Here is a 25,148-nt window from a genome sequence, read left to right as displayed (position 1 = left end):
TTAGAGCATGGCTCTGCTGGGTGAGGAGTAATTTATTTTATTTTAGAATGAAGGTACATGTGAGAGATTTGGGAATAGGAAACCATGTGCTTGATCTTAAAGTTGACTTCTTTGAAGATTCTTTGTCACGGCTTACAAGTGTTCGGTTGACTAGGAGTTTGCGTGATCTCGTTGTCACGGAGGGTCATTGGGTCCAGATGACCTTTTCCTTGTCCTCGTGGGTCCTCCAGAAGGTTGAGATCTTGGTCTGTTAGTGACGTCTAAGACAGTATTTATAGTCTGTGAGCACAGCCGACAGTGTGTGGCTGGTGGAACGGGTTGTGAGCTCTTTTGAACACCTGCTAGAGTGAATGTGCTGAGTCACACAAAAAAACCTCTTACAAACTGTCACGTCGCTTATTCATTTGAAAGGAGAACGTTGTAAGGATCAGAAAAGTTAATTACCATGACAGCTGGGGGTGCAGACTGAGCTTCCACTTATTAAACTGTGTGTGCGTGTGTTTGTGTGCGAGAGCGTGTGCATGCGAGAGTGTGTGAGAGTGAGAGTGTGTGTGGTTGCGTGTGCAAACAACAACAAAAAATGTTTTAGAAACCCCAAAAGTTCTTCAAAAAAATTCTGATGAAGATTCATTATATGTTCTCTATGAAGGACAGGTAGAAATGTTGGGAAAAAAAATATTCCTGGAAAAATCATAAACTACCCCAAAGTCAATTATCTGACCTGGCAACCATATTGTTTGTCTAGCGAGTAATTCTGTGAGGTCGGTTATTATGTAAATTGGCCCTACTTAAGGTACAGAAACACATTTTCAGACCAGCCAGATAACACTTTGTTGTTTAATTTCACACTTGATGGGTGGGCGGACTCTCCAGAGACCCAACTGTTTGTATACAAGCCATTAAAAAGTCAATTTTCCACAATATGTCCCCTTTAAGCCAAGATTATTCCCATTAATTTTAATGATTATTTTGATGCATCTGACTGGAAAATGGTAATGGAAGAAACAAAATTGGCTCTGCTCTACTGGAATGAATTATGCCTTTAAAAAAAGAAACTGCAAAAAAAGCAAAACAAGTAAAATCAAAAACAAGAAGCTTAACTAAGGCAATATAATAAATAGTGCATTGCACTCATTCCGCAATTATTATTTTTTTCTTCATATAAGTCATTATTAGTGACCTGCGTATTAAGTAAGAAATCAAGTATGAGTCAACATTCAAGTACCAGTTGTTTTCATTGTCAATCTGTGGTACAATCTCTCTCACGGCAAGAAGGTCCTAATCCATCAGTGTTGTCAGTGGAGTCCACCCCCACCCCCCGTCTCCTAAATAAAATATAGCTTTTCCGGGGAGAATGAACACACATAAAGAGTGCAACACGTAAAAAAAAAGTGTGACAGATGACGATACACTGAAAGACAGATAGAAGAAGAGTGCAGGTCAGAGGTAACAGTCAGTGCCACATCAATATGTGGACAAATGAGCACTGTTCTTCTTCCACTCTGACATGTTATGGCTCACTATGACATGGAGCCTTCAATTTAGCAATTTGAAATTGACTGAAAATTCGACAAAATTACATTTGCACATTGTCAATCATCTTTTTGTTGTGAAAACCATTTTATATTTCATTTTGAGTCCATCTGACCCGTCCTAAGTTCAGACATAAAGCAATTTTGCGCTTACTGTAAATACTTCAGACCACTTCATGAGGAAAGGCAAGCAGTTTTATTCAGGTGCACTCCAGTCTAAAATCTGGAATATCTTGAGCTTTTAACACAAGATGTATGGTACTTGTACAGTCCAAGCGAGTTTTCACACCATCTATATTGTCTTCCAGACGAGCATCGTTAGTCAACTCCTGAGGCATGGAGCCAACCCTACACTGTTAAACTGCAACCAAGACAAGCCCTCAGGTAAAAGACACATGGAGCTCTTCCATGGCTTTAACAATCTTTGTGCTCATATTGAACAGACACAAAAAGATCCTCCTCAATAAGCTTGCATGGCCACTTGTGTGTATTTACACAAGATAATTAGTCCTTGAGAGGATAAATGTCACTGACACCTTTCACATGTCTGATTTCTCCTATGCTCAATGTTTACCTCGGATGTCAGCACTCATCAATCAGACGTGACTTGATTTATTTCCTAATTGGTTTACAATTCCCATGTAAACCAATTAGCAAGAATGAGAAGAATCAATATTGAAGATGAACAATTATCTTTTATTAAAAACACATGCAAAAACTTTTTACAAGAAAAATGTCTTGGACTTTGGTTTTAAGGTTTGACCTCTAACCTTTCCACTGTGTCAAAGTAAATAGAATTTCTGCCGAAGGCCATTTTGTGTAGGCCCCGCATCACTCTGGCGATAATCAATAGCTGCCCTCTCTAGCTTGTGGGCTCACAACACACATGAGATAAGCCCTTAGAGACTTTCCTCCTCCCTATCTTTCTCCGTTAGAGCGCTTCATCCATTCTTCAGCTCCTACAGTATGTGATGAACGGAAGTAAATGATGAGAGTCTGGGGGGTCGTCCGCTGCAATGAAGCCTCCGTGTCCAATAATGCCCTAAGTGGTGCTTCAAAGTCAAATATTTCTACTTAGGAATGAAATGTGAATGGGAAATTTTGTCGGCATGCCTATCACAATATTTTTTACGAGCAAATTAGAAATACGCATGCACGACAGTCACTAGCCTCTACACGATAAATTCAATCAAAACAAAACAATGAAAAATCATTATGGAGGGTTCCAAGGGACGTTTTTTTTTTTTTTTTTTTACATCACTGTGCAAACTAGTTGCGTGCCGTTTGTAACCTTGAAATGTCATAATTGCAGTTTATGAAAATAGGCATAAATAAAAACAATCATATAAAAAAACTAACTACTGCTAAGCATGGCTTAACGTGCCGGCGAGTGGCGACATATTCCTCTGCCCTCCAAAAGTCGTGTGCTCGAATTGTTTTAAACTGTAACCCCCTGTAATTGGGTTTTTCATAATGGCATGTGGGCAGAGTAGGGCGGCAAAGTTTCATGACTTGCCATAAAACATGAAACTTTAATATTGCAAGTCATCTCCTCAGGACTCACACGCGCCCAGCACGCTTTTAAAGCTGCCGCATACTGGTAGAACTGTACTCTAATAATTTCACTCCTGATTCGCTACACTCGTGTACACCCCTGGGAGGATCAAGGTCCCATTCATCACCGCTCGTATCTTAAATGCGTCTTGATTTGGATTTTGGCTCAATTGTCCTCAGGCGTTGCTGCATCAGAGCACATAGCTGATTTACTGCTGAGCGGTGAAGCCTGCTGGCTGCAAAGGCTGAAGGACCCCTCCACCCCTCTGCTCTCCACGGACCAACACTATGATGGTGGATCACATGACCTCAAAGCCCCTGTGAAAAACCTGTAGGTCAAATATTCAACGCCTTCACCTGCCTCGCTCTTTAATTTGACCATTACAAGTTTTATTAACCTTACAGGAATCCTCTGGGCATCCCAATCTCGAAACGGGACAGCATGCTAGAGAAGTGGGCCATGTTTCGAGAAGCGGGCGGGGCACTCAGCCGGCAGCCGTCGCTGGATAACATCCTGGATGGCCCGTTCAGCTCAGGAACAACCAAACTGGAACAGGTAAGTTCTCAGAGATTTTGTTGTTTTGCCCTTCAAACACACTTTAGAGCCCTTTAAAGGTGTCAAATGCACTTGCTATCTAGTGGTGAACTAATAGAATGCAACGACCAAAGTTCACCTTGATTATGCCTGCTGTTGTCATTAGAACTGACAATTTCAATTTCTCTTCAGGTGAAGCTGATGCCTCCAGCACCCAACGATGACCTGGCGTCCCTCAGCGAGCTGACCGACCGCAGCCTGCTCTACGAGATGCAGAAGCGTTTTGGCAACGACCAAATATATGTAAGTCTCTGCCGTTGAGTATGCAGAGGTGCCTAATAAAATGGCCATATTTATTTAAACAGGTTTTTAGATTTAACCGCCTAACGCTTGTTCCGCTTCTTGGCAATGCTGCTGACTGTCACTGCAAAATAAAACTCAGAGTCTGCACCAGTGATAATGGAAGAAATCAATCTCAATTAGATCCATAGGGGGGAGGGGCAATCAATGGATGCATTCAGGGTTAAATTGCCTTCATCTTTTAACAATTGCACCCATTTTAACGGCATGCTATTTCCTTGTCTCCTACCTGTGTTCATCCATTGGGAAAACGTGCTACAACACAAAACTTCGACCTACACGGCACACATAGATTGTGATTGGGTGGTCCAAAGTGTGTGTGTGCTTGGGGGGGGGGCAAATAGAAGGGAATAAAGTGGCGTAAGGAAGAAAGGAGAAATAACTGCAAACACAGAAGGACTATGCTGGGGAAAATGCTGCAATCACGGCAAGCACGCTTGATGCAATTGAGTGTAATTTCACCTTCAGGGGGAAAAAAACACGCTCACGCGTTGCGATCCAGTTGTGTCAAGTAAACACAATTCAGGCAGCCTTGGATGTAAATGTTGATTTCGCTTTTGAATTGAAGTTAACATGTCATCCATATGACATTTTTTTTTTTTTTTTTAACTAAATGACAGTTGAAGACATTTGTATTAAGTACAAACCCATTGGAGAAGTTGAAATATAAAAGTAATAGCCGACCCAACAATAGCCTTCATTTGTAATAGTGAGGACAAAGACTCCTCCATATGCTCCCAGCGGGGTGGACACTTTTGATGAGAGTTCTTTCACCTGCTGCCAGCAACCAAGAAGCCCCCCACACTCCACACTCACAAGAGAGCATCCGTTCAAGCTGTGGACAGCCGTCATCAACAATGACAATGGCTTGATTGTTCACTCATGCGTGACTGCACTCAAAGTTGTTTACCCTCTCGGACACACTAGTAAACCTCGTAAAGGCGTAATATGTTCAGGTCATCAACCTTGAACCAGCAAGGCCAATGTACTCTTCCAGATTTCAAAGGTCCCTTGAGACTCTAGACCACAGGTGTCAAACTCAAGGCCCGGGGGCTAGATAGGGCCCGCCACATCAGTTTATGTGGCCCGTGAAGAAAAATTGTGCATCAAATTCGTGTGTCATTACTAGAATCGCAAATTGACTTGACTTTTAATATATATTTTTTAAATATTTGACCAGTTTTTACTCGTCTGATTTGAAAAGGAGTTATTTGTCAGTTTGTTTTATAGCTTTTACTGGATATAATATGAGGTGCTCATACATTTATTTGGGTTGACAGTCAGAATGGCCCTCCGAAAGAAGCTATGACTACAATGCGGCCCGCGGAAAAAATGAGTTTGACACCCCTGCTCTTGACCCAGAGGGTAATGCCTCACTTTAAAGAGTGTGCGTGTACAGGAGGGTGCAAATTATGTATTGAGTGGCAAATGGTGATTTCTACGCTTATTCTACAACTGTTTAACCCCAATTGCCCAAAAAAAAAATTCAGTTGACATTGTGACTTAACGATCCTTTTTTTTTTTGGGCTCCCTGCAGACTTACATTGGACACATTCTTTTGCTGGTCAACCCAAACAAAGAGCTGCCCATCTACTCCACTTTGGTAAGCACGTTATGATAAAACCGTATGAACACAACATACATGCATGGTATGAATTTCAAATCCTTGTTAGGGTTGCGGGTGAATAGCAACCTATTCTAGCCTTAGGCAAGAAGCAGGGTACACCCTCTCATATGATAACTTACTTTTCACATAATATTTTAATGATGTCAATTTTCTTAGAATTTTTCCCAAATTGTAAAAATGCTTTTACCTTGGATAAGTTCTTGTAGTACACATTAAAAGTTGCACAATAATGTTGGCTGCCTAGCAGAGAGACATAAGTATGTGAAATGGACCTTGTGGTTGATAAATAATGCATTCTTCCTGTCAGCAAAGCACAGCATAAGGCTGACGGTGCATCAAGAAATCAAGGATGGAGCCGGGTGCAGATCCCGAAATTGAATTCGAAACAAATGGAATAAAAGGCATCGTCCATGCACTTCATTCCAAAAGGCACATTAGGAAGATTTGGACTTGATCGGAGGAGACATCTTCTCTTGCCAAGCGCTATCCCTCTGGGAGGTGCTAGAAGGACATATGTCACAACATCCGCGATCTGCTCACTGTCTGTCACCCTCTCACTTCTGGTGGGTTGCGACGTGCTCAGACCAGTAACCAGCCAGGATATCAAAGTTGACTGCCGTTTTAAGACCTTGGTCGAAACTTTTTTCTTTTTCTTGTGCTGTGAATAGAACAATAGAATAAGACTCCAATAATAATAATAAACCGTGTCAGCTGGGGTACATCTTTCACTGAAAACGAAATTTTTCTCAATTATATTTATTTTTATTGTTATATATTTTTAATTAGGTTTTTATTGTTTATTTTGGGGGCATGTATGTCAAAGGAATGGTTGCTTATTTTAATTTAATTTAATTTTATTGTACTTCCGCAACTATTAACGATGCCAAGATGTTACTTTAAACTTTGCCTGTATAGTCTTCTCTAGTACAAGCTATCAACTAAAGATTAGGTTATGGATCACTTCAAAAAACGACTGGCATCTCAATCCTTCATTGACTGTGATGTTCCCCCTGAGCCAACCAAAAATGGGCAGCCTACATTTAGAATAGTAACTTTTATTAATTCTCTATTGTGGATTGTCTACTTCAAAACCCTGCACGGGTGTCATTTATCTTGCTGTGTTCATACGATCACCAAGAAGGTGTGAATTACTCACCCGACGATGTAACTTTGCAACCTAACAATTAAATCATGGATTGTTTGTCTCTCACAGGTGAGTCAGTTGTACCTGAGCTCCACGGGCCGCCTATGCTCCTCTCTTCCCCCTCACATCTTTTCCTCGACGGAGCGAGCTTACCACATGATGCTCCAGGAGAGACGACCCCAATGTTTCATCCTGAGGTTTGTGTCCCAACGCGAACCGCCCTAGTTGCACTGAAGCGAAAAAAGTCAGCGGAGCAAAGTAATTGCAAAAAAGATAATAAAGTTTGCCCCATTCTGTTTCAACACCTGTTAAACATCCCCCCGGGAAATAAATAGTCTGTTTAGCGTTCACACGCACAGCGACGAGTGTGTTTGGAGGCTCGTCACACTCTTTGTACTTGGCCTGATGGAGGCCGCCCCTTGATTGCAATTACGCTTCGCTTCAACTCTCCCGTAGCATTCCTGCTGAGTTGTAACCAATCTGGCAGTGAGTTAATGCACCCTGGCCACAGGCTATCCATCTCCCTCACGTGCACGCACACTTGCACACACACACACATCCATGCTAGGACATTGACCTTTCTCATCCTGCCGTTTGCTCTCTTTTTCCTCATCTCTTGCTTATCTCGCTTCTTTTTCACAATTGCTGGTTTTACTTAGACATTTTTCAAAAAGACAGGAGATATATTTTTGTAGTCGGTGGTCTGTGTTTTCTTGTTTCTTGATTTATGCAGCAAGGAGTTGTGAATTGTATTTATTTAATCATTTATAGTATTTCCACACGAACGGACAGCTAAAGGTATCGGTGCGTAGAGTATCGGATGTTTTTTAAAATACTAATACTGTACACAGAAACAGTATTGGCATCAGTTTCAAAGCCCAAGTCTTTAACGATAACATGGTCTGAGTAGGAGAAGATTTAAACGGATTTTCTGCCACCTAATTGTCACTCCGCCGGGAACGTCTCCAAGGAAACGCCCTGGCTGCTCTGGGATGCCCAGCTTGGTGAAGTCAAGTCTATTAAATTGACACACACAGTGAAGACTGTTCTGACGCAAAAATCAGGATAAACCAATATTTATGCCATAGTGTAGGTGCGCTGCCAACAATAATAGATTGAGTGTTATTTCCTCTCAGGTGGCTCAATACAGGAAAGTAATTTTTCTTTTATCATCATTTATTGACACAATGCAATTTTCTTATCCATCACCAGAAACCAATACAAACTGAACCTTAAGCCTTTCTGCATCATCCCCAATCCAATCCAAAGTGATGAAGCAAAATATCTGCCCTTCCTCAAGACCGTAAAGTGCAATTGGCCACCCCAAAGCTGCAAAGGTCCTGGCCTTGCACACTCCTTCCATGTTTACAGACATTCAATCAACGGCCATAATCCCCAAGGCCAGCTTGCTAACCGAATGCCCTTGGAGTCTAATAAGTGTTCAAAGAAAAGAGGCTGGCACTCAGCGGGACTCACAAAGCGAACAACGCACTCCTGTCATTAGGGAGGCCTTCTGACCTTCTGCAGCCATCTGCTGCATCTGTGTGCGGATGTGTCACGACACGCAACACGGCGGTCGGTACCTTATGTCGTACAAAATGCCGCGAGATGTGCCACGGCGGTAACACTACGTGGGCCGTGCCGAGCACTGGAGCCGGGGTACGAGATAAGCAGCTGTAGGATGGTGTTTTTAATGAAGAAGTGGGTGGATGATGTCTTGCTGCATGTGATGACACACATAGTGATGACTAACACTGAACAGGGATCATTGAGAATGTTAAAACATAACCTATATGGGGCACATTTTGGCTTTTCTGAAGCTTTTATGCAAATATCCTGGAAGTCCACTATAAAGAAATTCACATTTGTGTTCGACATTTAGCTTGAAATATGTTTCATGTATTTAGAAACACACTTACAGGGACTTCAATAATGATGGAAATATAAATGTATGCAAATTACAAATATCATCAATGTGGATGACACCGACCGTGTGCTGCACATTACAATTGACTCTTTGTCAACCTTTTTCCTTTTTGTGTCTTATAGTGGCGAAAGTGGTTCAGGGAAAACGGAGGCCTGTAAGCACATCGTGCGACACCTGACAGCCAGATCCAGCCCTAAAGGCTTCGCGTTGGAATCCAGAATGAAACACGTAAGTTTGAATCTTTGGATTTCTTATTTAGATATTTATACATTTTGAAGGCTTCATTCACAATACGCAAGGATCCCGCTCATGCAATAAACCAAAATGTCCATTTTAGTCCTGCGAGGCTGAGTATTAGTGAGTTTTGTAGTAATTCCCTTTGGTAGTGGTGTCATGACGTGTTTGCCGCTCTTAAATCCTGCTCAGCTCTTGCCTCTCAGTCTCCCCGCTGGCTAACAAAGCGTGTAGCTCATGAGAACAAGCGCCGTGTTCCGTGATGAAGTCATCCTCATGCATGCTGGTGATATCTGGGTCAGTGTGCTGCCTTATCATCTAGAGACCACTTGGCATACTGCACTCCACTGTACTTTACTAAAGAGACAGTGTTTGGATGTACACTGACACCTGGTGGTGGGAATTAAAACACGGGCAACCATGGATTTCAAATGTAAAATTTTCTTTTGAATGATGCAGGTGAATTGTATTCTGGAGGCTTTGGGGCACGCAAGGACAGAGAAGAACAACAACTCCAGTCGTTTTATCAAGATGTTGACCATCCAGTATTGTGAGAAGAGGAGAACACTGCTTAGAGGTAATCAATGCATCTTTCCAATTTAATTCTGACCAATAAATGTATAAATAAATAAATAAATACTATAATGATAAAAATAAATCCAGTCTGCCTGAGCAAATTGCACTGTAAATGTACTAAAATAAAACTTAACTGCTGAGCAAAATGCACTCCAGTTTTGTGTGCGATGATGTGGAATTCCAGCAGGGGGCGGTAAAAACTCATATATGCACTACTACTTGCCTGCTTTCCTCCAGTTAGTTTGACCAATAAGTATATTATCATCCACTCAGTTGCAATTTACTAAAGATTTATTTATGTGGACCTGTCTTGACGTTGCAGCACGTGTGTACACGTACATGCTAGAGAAGTCTCGAGTGGTCCAGTGTCCTCTTCACCAACACAACTTCAACATCTTCTACCTGATGGCCGAGGGCCTGTCACCTGAAGAGAAGAGCCCACTTTACCTCAGTAACATCTTGGCTCATAGGTGTGTTCTCACTTCACTTCATAATGGTATCAAACACAATATTTGTGTCCATTTTCAACCTGCAAGTTTGTTTTGTTGTGAAGGTATCTTAGTGGAGGACTACCCAGGGGGAGCCCTCCTGTGGCTGCAGCATCTACGGAAAGCAGGGAGCGTCTTGCTGCTCTTAAGCAAGCCTTTCAAGCTCTGGGCTTCAACAAGCAGGTATTGACATGACCTTAATGCTCAAGTGTTTTTTTTTTTCTTTTTAAAGTATTGACTTGCAAAAACAACAACTCACTGTTCACTATTTGAGTAGGTACATCTGTTTTGATAAGTTCCAAAACAAAGTATTGGGGAAAAAAATGCGATAGTTTTCACTGCAGCAAGCAGCGTAAGTTTCTAATATTTTGATTATTTTGCATATCTAACCCAGGGCACCTTTAAAGGTGGTGGGGTCCAACATTTCTCTATAGACAAACTACTCATAAGTCATTTTTTCAATTTTTTTTCTATGCATGCATAAAAAATCCACTATCGTAACCCAACAAAATCGGTTTTAAAGCACTTTTCCAAAAGCCTTGTTCACATGACCACGCATCCATCATGTAATGAACACACTCATGCCGGTCGGGTGTGCCTTTTTAGCACACTTGTGCAACCGTGCGGTTGCCTTATACTCTAGCAATGTCTACCTCAGTGACAAGCATAATGAAAGACACTGATTAAATTAATTATCTCCCTGACGCTGGGCGCTATCTTTGTAAAGGCCTATAATGTTGTGGCCAGTCAGTTTAAACCTGCTGTTGTTTTGTACGGATTGAAAGGAGTGCAGATGATACAGTAAATAACAAGATCATGGTCAAATTGAGGGCTGGCTATACTGTACATACTAAATGAGGGACTGCCAGTGACCAGAATACAGATAAGCTGCACAAGTATTGATACTGGTATCAATAAAATCCTTCTGCCAGAGTAATGCTTAAACACGCACATACGACCTCAAATTTATGCCCACCCCCCCTTTAGAGATTGAGCAATGGGTAATGGTGTGTTCCATTAAGAATCCTCTTCTCAAGGGCAGAGAGGTACAGTAGAGGAGGATGGTGGCAGTGTGTGAATGGAGGGATGAAGGTTGATGTGTTGAGAATGGTGAAGAGGTGAAGGTCATCCAAAATGGCGTCTGTTTTTCTTGTTGTTTTTTCCGCTTTGCAACGCACTATCGTGACCCCCGTACAAATCCAAACACTCCACTATGTCACTCTCATTCAGAAAGTATTATTTTGCATCTGAATAACTATAAAATGTGTTTTGTTATCCTACTGTGATAATGATACAATGAAACCTGTAAGGTTGTTCGTGATGCTCTTTCCCTTCATTCAGCGCCAAAAAAGGCTGGCTTTTATGTTTTTTTCCATTTTCCAAAATCACTATCCATCGTGTTTGGACCAGTGGGTCCCATAGAACGTATTATTCTAAAAACAATGTTTATGTTGACCTCATTTTGACCATCTCTGTCAACCAGGAAGTGGATTCCATGTTCATGTTGCTCTCCGCCGTGCTCCATATCGGGGATCTGCGTTTCACTGCGCTAACAGACGCCGATAGCGCCTTCCCTTCTGACCTGCAGCTGCTTGAGAGAGGTCAGCACACACACAAATGCACACGCAAGCCAGCATATGATCGGGGTCCGGTTTCATCCACGGAGCTTCAAACGCACCCAAGCGCGTCATCGTTTGTCCTCGGCTTCTCATCTCGATCTTCCAAAGTCGCGCCTGGCGGGCCGTTGGCACGCGGCAAGTTTCAGATTGTTGCATGGTAACCGTGGTGATGGTAACTCGCGCATGTAAATACACTCTCACTCGATTGACTGCTTTTCATCTCTCACTCTGAGGCTTACTCATCCAGTAGCCCCTCCACGGCCCCTGTGCAGCGGTAAACAACTGACATCATGGGCCTAAGCGAGTGAGCGGGCTGATGTCAGGGACATGTGAAGTCAGCAAAGGAATTCTGGCTCGCTATCACCCGCGTTTTCTTTATTTTGGGCTCTGCTGAGAAATCCCCTCATGATTCTTCCTGCCACCGATCGATTTAGCGAGAGCCTCACATGAGGTCATCATGATGTCATCATGATGTCACACATACTCAGCACTATCTCCAGTCACACTCATCTTTTATGCTTTGTAATGAGGAATTTTTTTGTGCAATGACGATAAAGGCATTCTAATTGTAGTTCAAGAGCGCAGTGGGCATTCAGTTTTGATTGATCAGATTTTGTTAGTGTTTTATAAAGGAGCATCTTGAAAAAAGAGGAAATATTAAATTCTCCTAGAGAAAATGAAATTGGATAAAAAAAAATCTGATATTTTTAAGTAAATAAATACTAACAGCCCTATATAATTTAAAAAAAAAGAATTTCAGATGAAACTCAAAAATTGCAAAAGCAAAGTTGTATATTCTTTATATCAATAGAATAAATTAGTATATTTTAAAATATCACCCAAAAAAAAATTATATATATATATATCCATCTTCTTCCGCTTATCCGGGGTCGGGTCGCAAGGGCAGCAGCTTCAGGAGGGACTCCCAGACTTCCCTCTCCCCAGCCACTTCATCCAGCTCATCCCGGGGGATCCCAAGGCGTTCCCAGGCCAGCTGTGAGACATAGTCTCTCCAGCGCGTCCTGGGTCGTCCCCGGGGTCTCCTATATCTATCTATATATATATATATTTATAAAAGTCTGACAGCATCGTTTCTTAACAGTGGCCGGAATGCTGCAGGTGTCTTGCAGTGACTTAAGCAGCGCCCTCACCTCTGATGTTCAGTACTTCAAAGGTACCGTCTCGCACCGTTTAAAGGCCTCATATAACATAAGTCCTAGATTGGAGTGTCATCAATCACAGTCTAAACCTATCCTTTCCTATCAGGTGATGTGATCACACGACGCCACACGGTGGAGATGGCCCAGCAGTACAGGGACCAACTGGCCAAGGCCATCTACGGACGACTCTTCAGCTACCTGGTCAACTGCATCAACGACTACCTGCAAGGACAGGACGACAGTGTTTGGTAAGGACTCTTGTCACAGTGGTTGGTTACATCGTGTCAGAGTTTGTACCGTCATGAGAAAACAGGATAAGTCACGGCAAGTGAAAATGTATATTTCAAGTCCTTTGGGTTTTATTGACAAAGAATATTTTCTTGAAGCTATACATATTTTTCCAGTACTGTTTATATATTTATCCAAAATACAGTACTTACATTTATTATGGTGTACAGTATTTGTTTCTATTGTATACCAGCTTTAACAATAAGCTGGGGAGACATTTTTGTTTGTGAGCGCATTTAAAAATATCTGTTTTCTACACAAGCATAATGATTTGCTAGAGGAAGCGAAAAACAGTGCCTCTGTCTGTAATGAAAAGCGGATTTTGTGGTCCCGAGATGGGCCCCCTTAATCATCACTTGCAACATCACCGTGGTGCACGTTCGCGAGTCGGCTTGTAAAATGTACTCGAGCAGAACGTGAGAATTTAACTGGTGCGTGTCTTCGATCCATTTCCTCTTGTTGCGGTAACCCGTGCGGCATGGAATTAACGCTGGGGTCAAAGCTGTCACAAAGTCGTTATGTCACAACATGGCCCATGTCAATCAAGGCCCCACCTAGTACTTTTTAACCGCCTGTCATTAGCGCACACTGGTTTGGCGCTTACGTTTCCCCAAAAAGCAGTCTAAAAGAGGGGCTCCCACGGGAGTCATTTTCCGTCGGCACATCAAGACCGGGGGGCCTCCCGAAAACCGCCCGCAAACTCACCGTGGTGGAAAGTGCCTCAAGGCCCGCATTGACATTGCGAGTAAACTGGTAGCGCGGCGTCAAATAGTTTGAATCTCATGACATCCAGGGAATGGTATGTACACTCAAGAGTGAAATAGAAAATGCAAAACATCATATTCGGGGACGCTCCCAAGGTTTAAGGGGATGTTTGTCATATCATACTCGCGCACGTGCTTAACGTTGTCTTATCTTACATCAGAGGTGGCTCTTATTTGCATGTTATGACGAACTCTGTCACATTGTATGGTTTTAATTTCCAGCAGTGTTCCAAGTCCTCCCTCAGTTTTGAGAGCGTCTACTTTTCTGCCTGACCTTTCAAAACGAGTAGCTTGGCAGAGTTCAATGCGAATTCAAATTAGTTCACCTTGCTGGCTTTGCTAATTCACGGCGACACTACTCTGGAATCGATTAATTTTTAATTCGACGTGATGTGCTGTGGTGGGAAACGTCCTGCCCCCGCGCATTCCGTCGTCCCCGCCCCTCATTACATACACAATGAATGGGGTTGATGACGGCACACTGCGCCCAGCTAAGTTCAGTGTGTTAAGGGCACGTTATCATGGTTTTGGCATTTCAATTATGGTTAGTTTGTAATTTACTTTTTTTTATTTGGTTAGTTTTAATCAATTTTCAGGGTGGCTTCGTAAGTTTTTTATTTTTATTTTTTTTTAAAAACACTCTATCGGTTTAGCTTTTGCTTGTTTTCTTTTTAGTTTTTATTTTTGAAAAAAAAGCTGCATGACGACGATAACAAAGGACATTTTTGTTTTTATTTTATTTCATGAACAAAATGTTCAGTTTTAATTAACTATAATAACCTTGGAGGATGCATGTTTGCCAAGCCAGTTTTACACAGTTAGATAACTGAAGTTCAATTTCCGGAATGTTTTTGTCTTGTTTACGTACACACAAAAGAATGTACTACTACGTTCACAGTGTCCATGGCACGCACCAACTAGAAAATTCTTTATCAAAGCTGCTGTCAATGATGATGTATGTGCTCAAGAAAATGTGTCTGACATGCTTTTCGATGTCTCAATGTCTTTCAGTGACCCTGCCTTTGAAATTGCAATCCTGGATGTCTTTGGTTTTGAAGAATTTCAGAGGAATAGATATGAACAGGTTAGAAAAACAATTACAACACATATTAGGATGTTATTGTGTTTAGGTATACCTTGTAACATTTCCCTTTTTTTTTCATAAAGTATTTGTTAAAAAATAACACAACTGCAGCATTCCAAATAATCTTAATAGTTTTGCTTATGTCAATGATCCGGAATGTTGTGTTCATTCCCTTTAAATTTACTTTTGCTTTAACTTTCACTTGACATGATTTATTATACTGTGACCTTGTTTAAGAATACCTGACATTAACTATGTATTATTTGCAAAAATACTGTTAACAGTCAACGCTTGTTTAACTATTTGTACAATTCAACCTTGTGACGTTCCGAAGACTAACATGATTGACTGACATCTCTGGAATGTGGTTTAATCATTTACAAAGTAGTGTGACAGTCATCGTCTGCTTCTGGAACATTTTTAGTCTCTAATTGTAACGAATCATGTGAAGCCTGCGGTTGACTTGGCTTGACTTTCACTCGTCCTCGCATGACCCGACAACCTCATTTGGCTTGCTTATTGTGCATGTGTGTGTCTCTGTGTGTCTGTGTGTGTGAATCACAATGGCTACAGCAAACTGACATTCACGTGTAAATAATTACGTACATAGTCGTGTTTCAGAACAATGAGGGTCTGAATGCCCCAAGCCCCTTTTGAGGGTAAAACTCCCGACTAATTAAGCCTCTTTTACATTCTGTTATTTACATAAAGGTAATTAAGCAACCGGTGTAGACTTTATGCGTTCTGTTATTTGTTTGTTTTGCGAAGTGCTAATCTATGCAAATATGTACTTACCTGTACTCAAGCAGCATTTTTTGCGTGCTTTGTTTCTGCCAGTCATGTATGAAATTTTTGATGAAGGTACAGTCTGTTCAGCGCCCATTGTCTGCGGTGTAAACATACCGTGTGCTCATTTTTGGCATGCAATGTCAATAGACTGTGGCATTCTATCAACTGTAGTGTGTGTGCGTGTGTGTCCTTGCGTGTCCTCTACATGTTGTCTAATCCAAGTAATAAGAAGGTCAGGAGGAGAGTAAGAAGTGCGAAGGAATAAGATTGAGACGACCCAGTCAATACTGTCTGTTAGCATTCCTTCTGTGTTAATTAACAGCGTCTGACAACTCCACTCGTCTGCTCGTTCGGCCAAATAATCCTGTACAAGTACTGCACAAGAATTCCGCCATGAACAAAAATAATGGTTCTCAAGAGCAAATTCCAAAGTCAATCGGTATGTTTTGTTTGCTGTCGTTTGTTGTTGGCTCGTTTCCGTATAACTTTATAAAAGGCCGACATATTTTTGTGATTGACTGACTGAGTCGACATTTTTCCCTAACCCTAATGCCAACAAGAATCTGTTAGTTATTAGTCTGGTGGTTTATAAATCTATATTTCAAAGACAAACTGGGTGACTCACTTGGGAATAAATGAAGAAGAGATCATTATTTCAGTAAAAATGTCTTCTGACACTTAAAAGTTTGCGCTTCAATCGAAAATAAAGGATTAATGGATGGATAAGTGTAATCCCTCCTCATTGTCGTGCACATGTCACTGGCACACAAATCCTCACACTGTTTGTACACACAGGCACTGACCGACATACACTCAGTCACACAGCATGATCAGGGTCATTAGTGCTTGTTAATCAAAGATTTGTGCGTATGTGTGTGTTGTACCTGCTCAGCACTTTGCTAATGAGTTAACTCAATCAAGCACCCGCTGCGATACGGCCTGAAATAAAGCAGGCAAACACAGTTGAGAGAAAAACAGGAGTGCGCTCACCTGTGTCCCCAAGTGTACTCGGGCCGTAAACGTTATCTGCAGGCCCGTCCTGTTTGTTGTTTACATCCGTTTCGGCTCCATTGAGTCACATGATTTTCCGTCACGGTCGCGAACAGGATGTACAGTGGGCGAGTGCGTTGTTTATTTTAAGCGGAACGTACACGTGAGCTTGATCAGACGTGAATTGCTCGAGTTATAAAGAAGGAGATCCATCGTACAAATGGAGTCAAGAGATTGGTGTCACGTGTGGAATAGCTCTGAGGGTGAGAAACTACCATTTTAGTAGTACATATATGTGCAATAAGGAGTTATACCAGCATTGTGTAAAACTGCTGAAAAAGGTCAAAAGGTCGGCCCGTTTTCAGCCGATATTTGTAAGGCCGTAATCGACCAATTTACTCGTTAATGTGAAAGATTCCCTTAATTCATGTTTAAGCGTTTTCCTAGAGTTTAAAGCATGAGATGTATATCTTCCGTAAAACTTGTGACTTCCCCACAAGATCGCAACACACAGCTTTTGTTCCATTCCTTCCTGTGCCGAGAACCATAGTTTAACTCCTGGTACAACTCGTGTGTCGTTGAGGAAGGCCTCATTCCCTTTTAATCATTTCACTACATGTATAGTTTTATCAATTACATCCCATTGAGGGGCCCCCCACATTGGTTTTGTAATGGCTGTCAAACAAAAAGACCCTCTCCATGTGCGATGAAGATTTATTAAGTGTTTGTTGTGTGCGTTCCAGCTGTGTGTCAACATGACCAACGAGCGGCTGAGGCGCTACGTCTCCGAGGTGCTATTCCAGCAGGAGCAGGCTGAGTGTCTACAGGAGGGCATCGCCATGGAGACCTCGCCATCCCCCAGCAACCATCCATCTACTCTGGACTTTTTTCTCCAGGTATTGTCCATTTGGGCTCGTGTTAACTTTGTGAACATGTCATATCGATAATGCGATGACCCTTTCTGGCCAGGTCATCATGATATGCATCCCCTTTGCACAATAGAAATAAACATTAGAAATAATTTTTGTAACAAACATTCCAGCCGTGGATGAATGGTAGCGTAACAACGGCGGCGTCTCTTTGCAAAGCAGAAGCCTCAAGGACTGCTCAGCGTATTGGACGAGGAGAGTCAGAGTCTTTGGCCGACGGAGCAGAACCTCTACAAGAGGCTGTCCGGCCAGCTGGAGTCCAACCCGACGCACGGCCTCTCCTTCACCACCAAAGATGGCAACGGAAACCCCCCACCCAAAGATCAAGGCCCCACCTTTACTGTCCGCCATTATACAGGACAGGTCAGAAAAATGAACGCCAACATTTGTTGTCTCATTTGAACCGATGCATGTTCCAATCCGGTGTTGTCTTCACGATGCCTGAAGCAAGTTGAGCAATGGGAAAAGCAGCACAACATAAGTGAGCTTGACACAGTTACACGCAATACCCGATAAGATCGAATGGATATTTGTCTGTCCAGTGTTTATGAAATTCTAATTATACAGTTAAATAATAATAAATGGCCCCCGAATAGCAAAATTAGCTGCGGTCTGCTTTATGAGCAATGTTACGGAGGAATAAAAGCAAGACCTCGTTTTGAATCCTAATTCATCGAGTCATACAAGTTTTAGACATTTACGAAAAAGGTGGAATACGGTGCTTTTATGTCACCGTTCTTTCAGCGAAAATGCAAAACAAGTTTTTTTTTTTTGGCCCCGTTGACCCAGGCATAATAAAGAGGCGCCACCTCATAGAAAACAGAATGTTCCATTAGTTGCTTCTATTATAAAGAATATCAATATGAAGAGCTTTTTTTTTCTCAAATAAAAACTGTTTTTCTTTTCATCCAAATAATCCACGTCATGTCCTACAAGTGCAGTAGAACTTCATAATACTTTATTCGAATTTGTGCCTTGTTATTATCATGTGTCAGGCCATTTCCTCCAGACGTGATCTTTTTAAAACATACTTTCCCCTCGGGTTTGCGGCGAAAACAATCCTAATTCTGTTGTTGTTCCTTTTTCAGATTGCCTATGACCTCACAGGATCACTCATAAAAAACAAGGACTCCCTTCCTCAGAACATCTTGTTTACGATGAAGTGTGAGTACTCGCTGAGCAGCGCGCATATGAGCACATTGTTGCGTCAGCGCATACTTGATCACAAAGATCCACTCATGTCTAAACCAACAGCGCTCCAAAACACTCTCTGTCTGAGGGCATGTGTGTGTGTGTGTGTGTGTGTGTGTGTGTGTGTGTGTGTGTGTGTGTGTGTGTCACGGCGTATGCTGCAGACAGCAGTGTCTGTGTGCATGTATTGTCGATGAAGGTGCCAGATGTGAGGTGTCGCAGCTCCCGAGACACAGACGAGTCGTTGTGCCACTGCCAGCCTTGCTTGTGCGTCCAGCAGCCTAATTGCTTCAATTTCCATGATGTGGCTAATCTTCTAAAGGCCCGGCCTTCATTCACACTTGGCCCTTGTCCTCCTTCGAGCGACCAGGCGAGCGCAGGCATTCAAATCGCAAACAGAAGGTGTTAACACAATGCAGAGATTACATTGGGACGTTCTTTTTTTCGGGACATTTTGAGGCGTATTAGGGCCACGCTGAAAATGAAAAATGGAGAAAAAAAATTGTTTGGAAAAAATAGAAACAAGTGTACCTGCAGTGAACAAGATTGTGTTTGTGGTAATGTCTGAATTTGCAAAGCCCATCAATGACATCATTGCATGATCTGTTAATTATGACACAATTGATCACCAATTTAGCATTAAATATCTGCCAAGCTGATCAAATCAATCAGAGCTGCATAAAGTCATTTTTTTTCAAATATTTTTTTAATACTTCACATTTAACATTTTCTTTGTCCCCAAATTGTTTTTTTGTACATTTATTTATTTTTCTAAATAATATGACTTAATGACATTATGTTACTATCACAAATATATTCTCATAATATTTTGACTATCCTTGTTTTAATCTTTTAATTGTGGTATGGACTATGGAAACAGAGAACCAAAATGCGTCAAATACAAGGACAGTTTTCAGAACAGTTTTGTTTGAGAAAATGCAACACAATCGTCATTAATTATTCCAATCACATAAAAAGCTGTAATCAACTTTGAGGGACTGACCAACGTTGACGTTTTGTTGCCGAGCATAGCGTGACGACCCGAAGTTGGTGCCCTGAGTTGCCCCACTTGACTGGCGCTAATTTAAACGAATGAGAAGCCTCCAGTCCTTCACAGTGCGCCGCTTCTGCTCTGAATGCGGCTTGCGACTTCCCTCGCTAAGCCTTTAAGCTTTTAGAAGTTGATGAGATCTATGTAAGTGATTGCTTTAAATCAAAAGACAATTAGCCCTGAAGAGCTGTGTAATTAAGTCCTTAAAATACTTAAATGATTGTTTTTTTTTTCTTGTTGCTCATTACCTGACTATAATCAAATATTCCCTCTCACTCACTTTGTTACATTTGTTGTTCAGTGAGCTTTGTGTTGTTGCTCGATAAGATATTACTTGATCTACAATAGACGGCGCTATGACATCTTTCAATCTCTCTTATAAGGGGATTTTTGGAGAGATCGTTTCAGTGGATTTTTTTTTTTTTGGTCAGACTATGGTATTTCCCGGCACCTGCCATTCGGATTCGTTTTTATGACTCATCAGTCAGCTAATGTTTCCATGGATCTCTCACTTGAATCTAGATATTATGCATATCTTTTAGGTCAGACTACAAATATTTCAGTCTTTCTTTTGGAACTGGCGGAGCCGTAACATGCTTGTACCTCCTTGGGTGCCAGGCCAGATAATTGACTTGTGGTAATATGCATATTATTTTTTCCAGTTTTTTTTTTTCTCTACATTTTCCCCTGTTCCCTATATGGGATATATATTGAATCTTCATTAGCGTTTTCCGTGTATCTTAAAGTTGAACTAAACCGTTTCCGGGTATCTTTTCGGTCCGATTAACATTTTTCTGTTGATGTGTCAGTCGGACTGAGTGCCTGTGGATCCATCAGTCATTTTTTTTCCTGTTCTGTGTATCTTTCATTTGGATTGTTTCCCACGTGTGTCAATTGCCCTAACCCAGCAATTAAATGCTTCTAATGTCATGTAAACGTGTTGTTCTGGAAAAGTCCATGTGCTCTCTAATTGTTTACATGGGGCCCTCCCACCCTGACTCCCCGGCTTTGATTCTTCTCCCATCCACCCCCCAGTTTCCACCAATACGCTTGCTTCTTTTCATGCTTGTTTTCTTCCCTGTGTGCTTTGTACCCTACAGCCAGCGAGAGCGTGTTGCTGCGGCAGCTCTTCCTAGCCAAGTTGACTCAGACCGGTTCTCTGGTCCCAACAGCCCAGGGCCGGGTTGGGCTCAGGGGGTCCAAAGCTTCTCTGCAGATCAACAGGACACCACCACCACCACCTAACCTGGCCAGCACGCCTCCCCAACCTCACCGGGGGTACCATGACCTCACCAAGGTATGCTGGGTCACAAAGCAGTGTGTTCTGGACTTACCAAAATAAATCTCAGTAGCCATGGCCTAATTGATGAGTGGAAGGATGTCCGTGATACAACCAGTCATGAGCTTGTTATTAGAATTAGGCGGATGCCAACAATCAATGGAAATAGAACCATTTTATTTTTAGAAACAAACACGATGGTCTGATTTCAACTACTTCCCACCCTAGGCTATTTATAAACCTCTGGGAATTGGATTTGTTTGTATGGACCAAATTGACCAAAAAAAATAGTCTGGCCACCCTGCGTGCCCACGCGCACAAACTTTGTTGGGCACAATTGCGATTAATTTAATTTTCCATTTTAACAAAAGGTTATCTTTCATCAAATGATGGGATGCGTTCTAGTCCATTTTTCTATTTCATAAGTTTTGTTGTTTTGGAAAGCTCATTTCCCTCACGCACATGTGACTAAAGACACTTCCTGCTCATGTACCCCTCCTGGGGTTCCGGCCTTCTGTCTCTGTGGCTCATTAGCCATTTTGCGCACGAGTTTACATAAGGAGCCTTGCAACACCCAGTGCTGCCCTTCCAGGCTTGTAGAGTAACACCGGGTAATGCGGCAGCGGTGGGCTCGCTATAAGCAAATAAATACCATGTGTCGAGTCAGGCATGCGAAACTCATTGTGCTGATTACGAATGCATGGCCACAATGTTGTGCTCACAATGGGACATCCCGAAAGCAACACACTCTGATATGATAACTTTATCTAAACATACTGCATTATAACCTATAATAGCGCATTCATACTTAGCTGACATCTACTTTAGAAAGGAGAAAACGGCCTTTGCTCTGATTTTTTTTTTCCTCCTACAAATTCTATATTAAATGGTAAAGTGTTGTAGAGTAAAACTTTTAAAAGACCCTGTAAAGTGGATAAAAGGCTTATAAATTTGACACATCACAGAGAAGATACAAATTGAAATGAATTCAAAAGAAAGAAAGATGTGAAATCGGGCTTTAAATTGGTGAAAAATGACACTTTGCTTCTGAGAAGGCCAAACGTGTGTTTTATGTTGTGCACCTTATTCCCAAGTGCGCTGATGTCAAAACAATTACAAGTTCAGTTGAACTGAGGTCTTGTGATCTCGATTGCTGTCTTCCCATCTCTCATGGTGTCATCGTGGTTTGTTGAACTTTCGAGGTGTATTCTTCTCATGAAAGAAATTAAAATGTCAAGGAGGTCGCTGGAAAGCTAAAGAGCAAGCAATGTGATGCTCGCTAATGTCAGATAAGCTGAAGCGATAAATTGACAGCAGTGGCAACGGTTTTATCTTCAAATAGCAAAACACACAATAAAAGGAGCTAGTCCCCAAATTTTACCACACCACTTCACATGATGCTGTGGGGTTGCCATGGCAATAAGAGCTCGTCTCCAAATCACATTGCCTTCAAATCATCCAAAATCTTGTTTTTTGTAGTTACTCATGCGTGTCTCTCCGACTTTGTTTCAACTGTCAGATCTTGAAGAAGAAAGGCTCCAGCTCCTTCCTTCAACGATTAGAACGCTGCGGTCCCATCACAGTGGCGGTCCAGCTGAGGGTAACGACATGCACATCCATCACTCGTGCAATAAGCGTTATTATTTGCATAACGGTATTTCTGATGGAGTTCGTATATTAGGTCCGTCCAATCTTGTTTCCAAGGAATCGACATTTTTGGCTCTAGTTTCCTCTTACTTTGATCGACGTAGTCATAAAGCCTTGTGACTTTAGTCACCTAACAATAATATTAGTTAAAAATAGGGAAGCGCAGTGCCTGCCGGTGATGCAAGGCCGGAGAAGTCGCCTTGGAGAAAGAGCGCCTGTGTTTTGAATGAGGCCAGTGTGTTTCACAATCACAGTGACCTTGTGGGCGCGTGGTCCAAGAGTCCCCCAGGGAAGGGGAGGGGGGAGGGGGGGGAGGTTGAAGAATGATGCTTTACCACGCTTGAAGCCCTCCTCATGAATGAATGAACAATGGACAGCAAGTGCTGTGTGACGTGAATTCCTGCGAATCCCGCCAGCACACGCGTATTCGGCCATGTGAGGGCTGCCAATGACGCTCGCAGTCGAGGGGCGGGAATCGGAAGGTATGCCGAGTGTGAGGGTGACGTTTGGGAAGTGGCCAAGCATGCAGTTGTTTTTATGTGGGTTTAAGGGTGCTTGAGTACAAAGGATGATTGGGGCAACATTAAAAAGAAAGGACAGGTTGGAATTTTTCAGTATTTCTACTCAAAAGAATATCAATATGATTTCCTCGCAATTTTCTTGTAACACTACACAAACAACAACAAATTGTTTTGAAATTTTAGAACTTAAATCTCATCTCAAAACTTGTAATATTTTTATGTATTTTGTGGAAAATATTTCAATTTTTCTGATAGTGCTTTCTGTCTCCAAAAATGACAAAGATAACTTTCTTTTAAAACTACAGTTGACCATAACAATTTATGGTTTCCTCCATTGTTTTCCTTAATTCTTATACACATTTTTTTCCTCATAACATTCGTTATTTTCGGGTAATATTAATTTAGTTTAATTTCATTTGGTATTTGCTTATGGAAAGAAATAATACAATTTTAATCTTTTATTGCATTAGCATTTTTCTTCCAAAGATTTTCAATTTATTCTCATACTATTGTATACTATGCTTGGTTATCCAAACTCTGCCAAAAATATTGAATTTAAAAATCTTTTTGGCATATTTTGAGTTAAAATCTTTCTTGTTTTTTTTAATAGCCACCCATGTATTTTCAGACCACATATTCTGTTTTGGGCCAAAGGAAGTCAGTTATATCACAACTTCCTTTGGTACATAACTTTGATTTGATCATTTGCCTCCCCCCCCACTCTCGCCATTATTCTTATTCAACACTTACTAGAATTAGTGTGAATGGTTTCGAGGAAATCCTGTTGGTATTTGACGAATGAAAGACCTGAGGGCTTGAAGATTAAAAATCAATGTTACGCTACCAAGTATAACAGAGAGCCTCATTTTCTGCGTCAAACAAAGAACAGACTTGAACAAACAGGCGTCAATTTAGGTCTTCAATCAAAGCACAGGCAGTCTTGTTTCTATAGTAACAATTTTTGACTCTGCCCCCTCTTCCTCTGTGCAGAACTCACTGTCGGAGGTGATCAACAAGCTGCAGGCTTCCACGGCCCATTTTGTGGAATGTCTGCGCCCCAATGCCAGCGGTCAGGCTGACACCTTTGAAAGCTCCCACGTGTCCGCCCAGTTGCGCCATGTCGCCGTGCTCGACATGGTGCGCACTATCCGTTACGGCTACCCCGTTCGCCTGTCCTTTCCCGGATTCCTCAGCAGGTCAGTGTGACAGTGTGTTTGCAGTTTTCGAAGCAATAATTTAGTCAACATGGTGGAGAGGGTATTAATTGAGAGAAGGTGACAAATACGAATCTACTCGAGGGAAGTTGTTGTCGATGATGTCATCTGTTCTGAGAATGACTCGCAGGCAGGCAGATAAGCATCAGCATCCAGAGGTCACGGCAACCTTCCTTGTTGTTGCTTGAAGCACATTAGGACCCGGACTAGGCTCACTTGAGGAGGATGATGGGAGTCCATTGCAGCATATAAACGCCACTATCACGTTTCTCATGTCAGTGTGACACGGATATATTAAGTGAGTTGCGTGTGAGGTCTCCGTGTTCCACTACTTCAATTTGACATCATTAGCGCTCCTCTTTTCTTCACTGCATTGCTACTCTCACCAATTTACCTCAGCGGAGTTTTCTTGCTATGTCAGAATAGCTTTTGGGTTTTTTTGCCAGGAAATAGAATCTCTGACATATCTCTTTGGCATTTTACTTAACATCTCTCCCTCATCTTCACATTCCTACAAGCATTAGAGGCAATGTGGCTTCAAGCTTTTTTTTTTTTTTTTTGCTTTTTTTGGTTCTCCATTCCTCTGTCACTCTCTCTCATCCCCTGTTATTGTCTGCTTTAGAAAGTGAAGGGATTAACATGGAC

At 41.8% G+C, this 25,148-nt stretch overlaps 1 protein-coding gene across 6 annotated transcripts in view; it reads left to right on the top strand.

The window, feature by feature from the left end:
* The window catches only part of myo16 (myosin XVI), a 67,271-nt gene that overhangs the window by 25,239 nt on the left and 16,884 nt on the right, over positions 1 to 25,148 (top strand). For 4 of the 6 annotated variants that reach the window (XR_015859846.1, XM_088382990.1, XM_088382986.1 and 1 more), the window contains exons 8-27: positions 1,841 to 1,916; positions 3,267 to 3,417; positions 3,492 to 3,642; positions 3,814 to 3,924; positions 5,519 to 5,584; positions 6,822 to 6,949; positions 8,802 to 8,907; positions 9,373 to 9,490; positions 9,812 to 9,959; positions 10,043 to 10,160; positions 11,461 to 11,578; positions 12,699 to 12,770; positions 12,863 to 13,004; positions 14,820 to 14,892; positions 17,415 to 17,567; positions 17,760 to 17,963; positions 18,689 to 18,764; positions 20,943 to 21,139; positions 22,641 to 22,721; positions 24,280 to 24,485. Coding sequence is in view for 5 of the 6 variants with exons in the window: in XM_088382990.1 (XP_088239116.1) it covers positions 1,841 to 1,916; positions 3,267 to 3,417; positions 3,492 to 3,642; positions 3,814 to 3,924; positions 5,519 to 5,584; positions 6,822 to 6,949; positions 8,802 to 8,907; positions 9,373 to 9,490; positions 9,812 to 9,959; positions 10,043 to 10,160; positions 11,461 to 11,578; positions 12,699 to 12,770; positions 12,863 to 13,004; positions 14,820 to 14,892; positions 17,415 to 17,567; positions 17,760 to 17,963; positions 18,689 to 18,764; positions 20,943 to 21,139; positions 22,641 to 22,721; positions 24,280 to 24,485 (2,495 nt within the window). In the remaining variant the exon portion in view is untranslated. The remainder of the gene's footprint in view (positions 1 to 1,840; positions 1,917 to 3,266; positions 3,418 to 3,491; positions 3,643 to 3,813; positions 3,925 to 5,518; positions 5,585 to 6,821; positions 6,950 to 8,801; positions 8,908 to 9,372; positions 9,491 to 9,811; positions 9,960 to 10,042; positions 10,161 to 11,460; positions 11,579 to 12,698; positions 12,771 to 12,862; positions 13,005 to 14,819; positions 14,893 to 17,414; positions 17,568 to 17,759; positions 17,964 to 18,688; positions 18,765 to 20,942; positions 21,140 to 22,640; positions 22,722 to 24,279; positions 24,486 to 25,148) is intronic. The other 2 variants (XM_088382987.1, XM_088382989.1) reach the window with 1 other exon arrangement.

The sequence above is a fragment of the Syngnathus floridae genome, chromosome 8 (genome assembly GCF_059516105.1).
Source record: "Syngnathus floridae isolate MCC-2025c chromosome 8, RoL_Sflo_1.0, whole genome shotgun sequence".
Taxonomy (NCBI): domain Eukaryota; kingdom Metazoa; phylum Chordata; class Actinopteri; order Syngnathiformes; family Syngnathidae; genus Syngnathus; species Syngnathus floridae.
The sequence above is the reverse complement of the archived record's forward strand: the minus strand, read 5'-3'. Positions and strand labels throughout refer to the sequence as shown.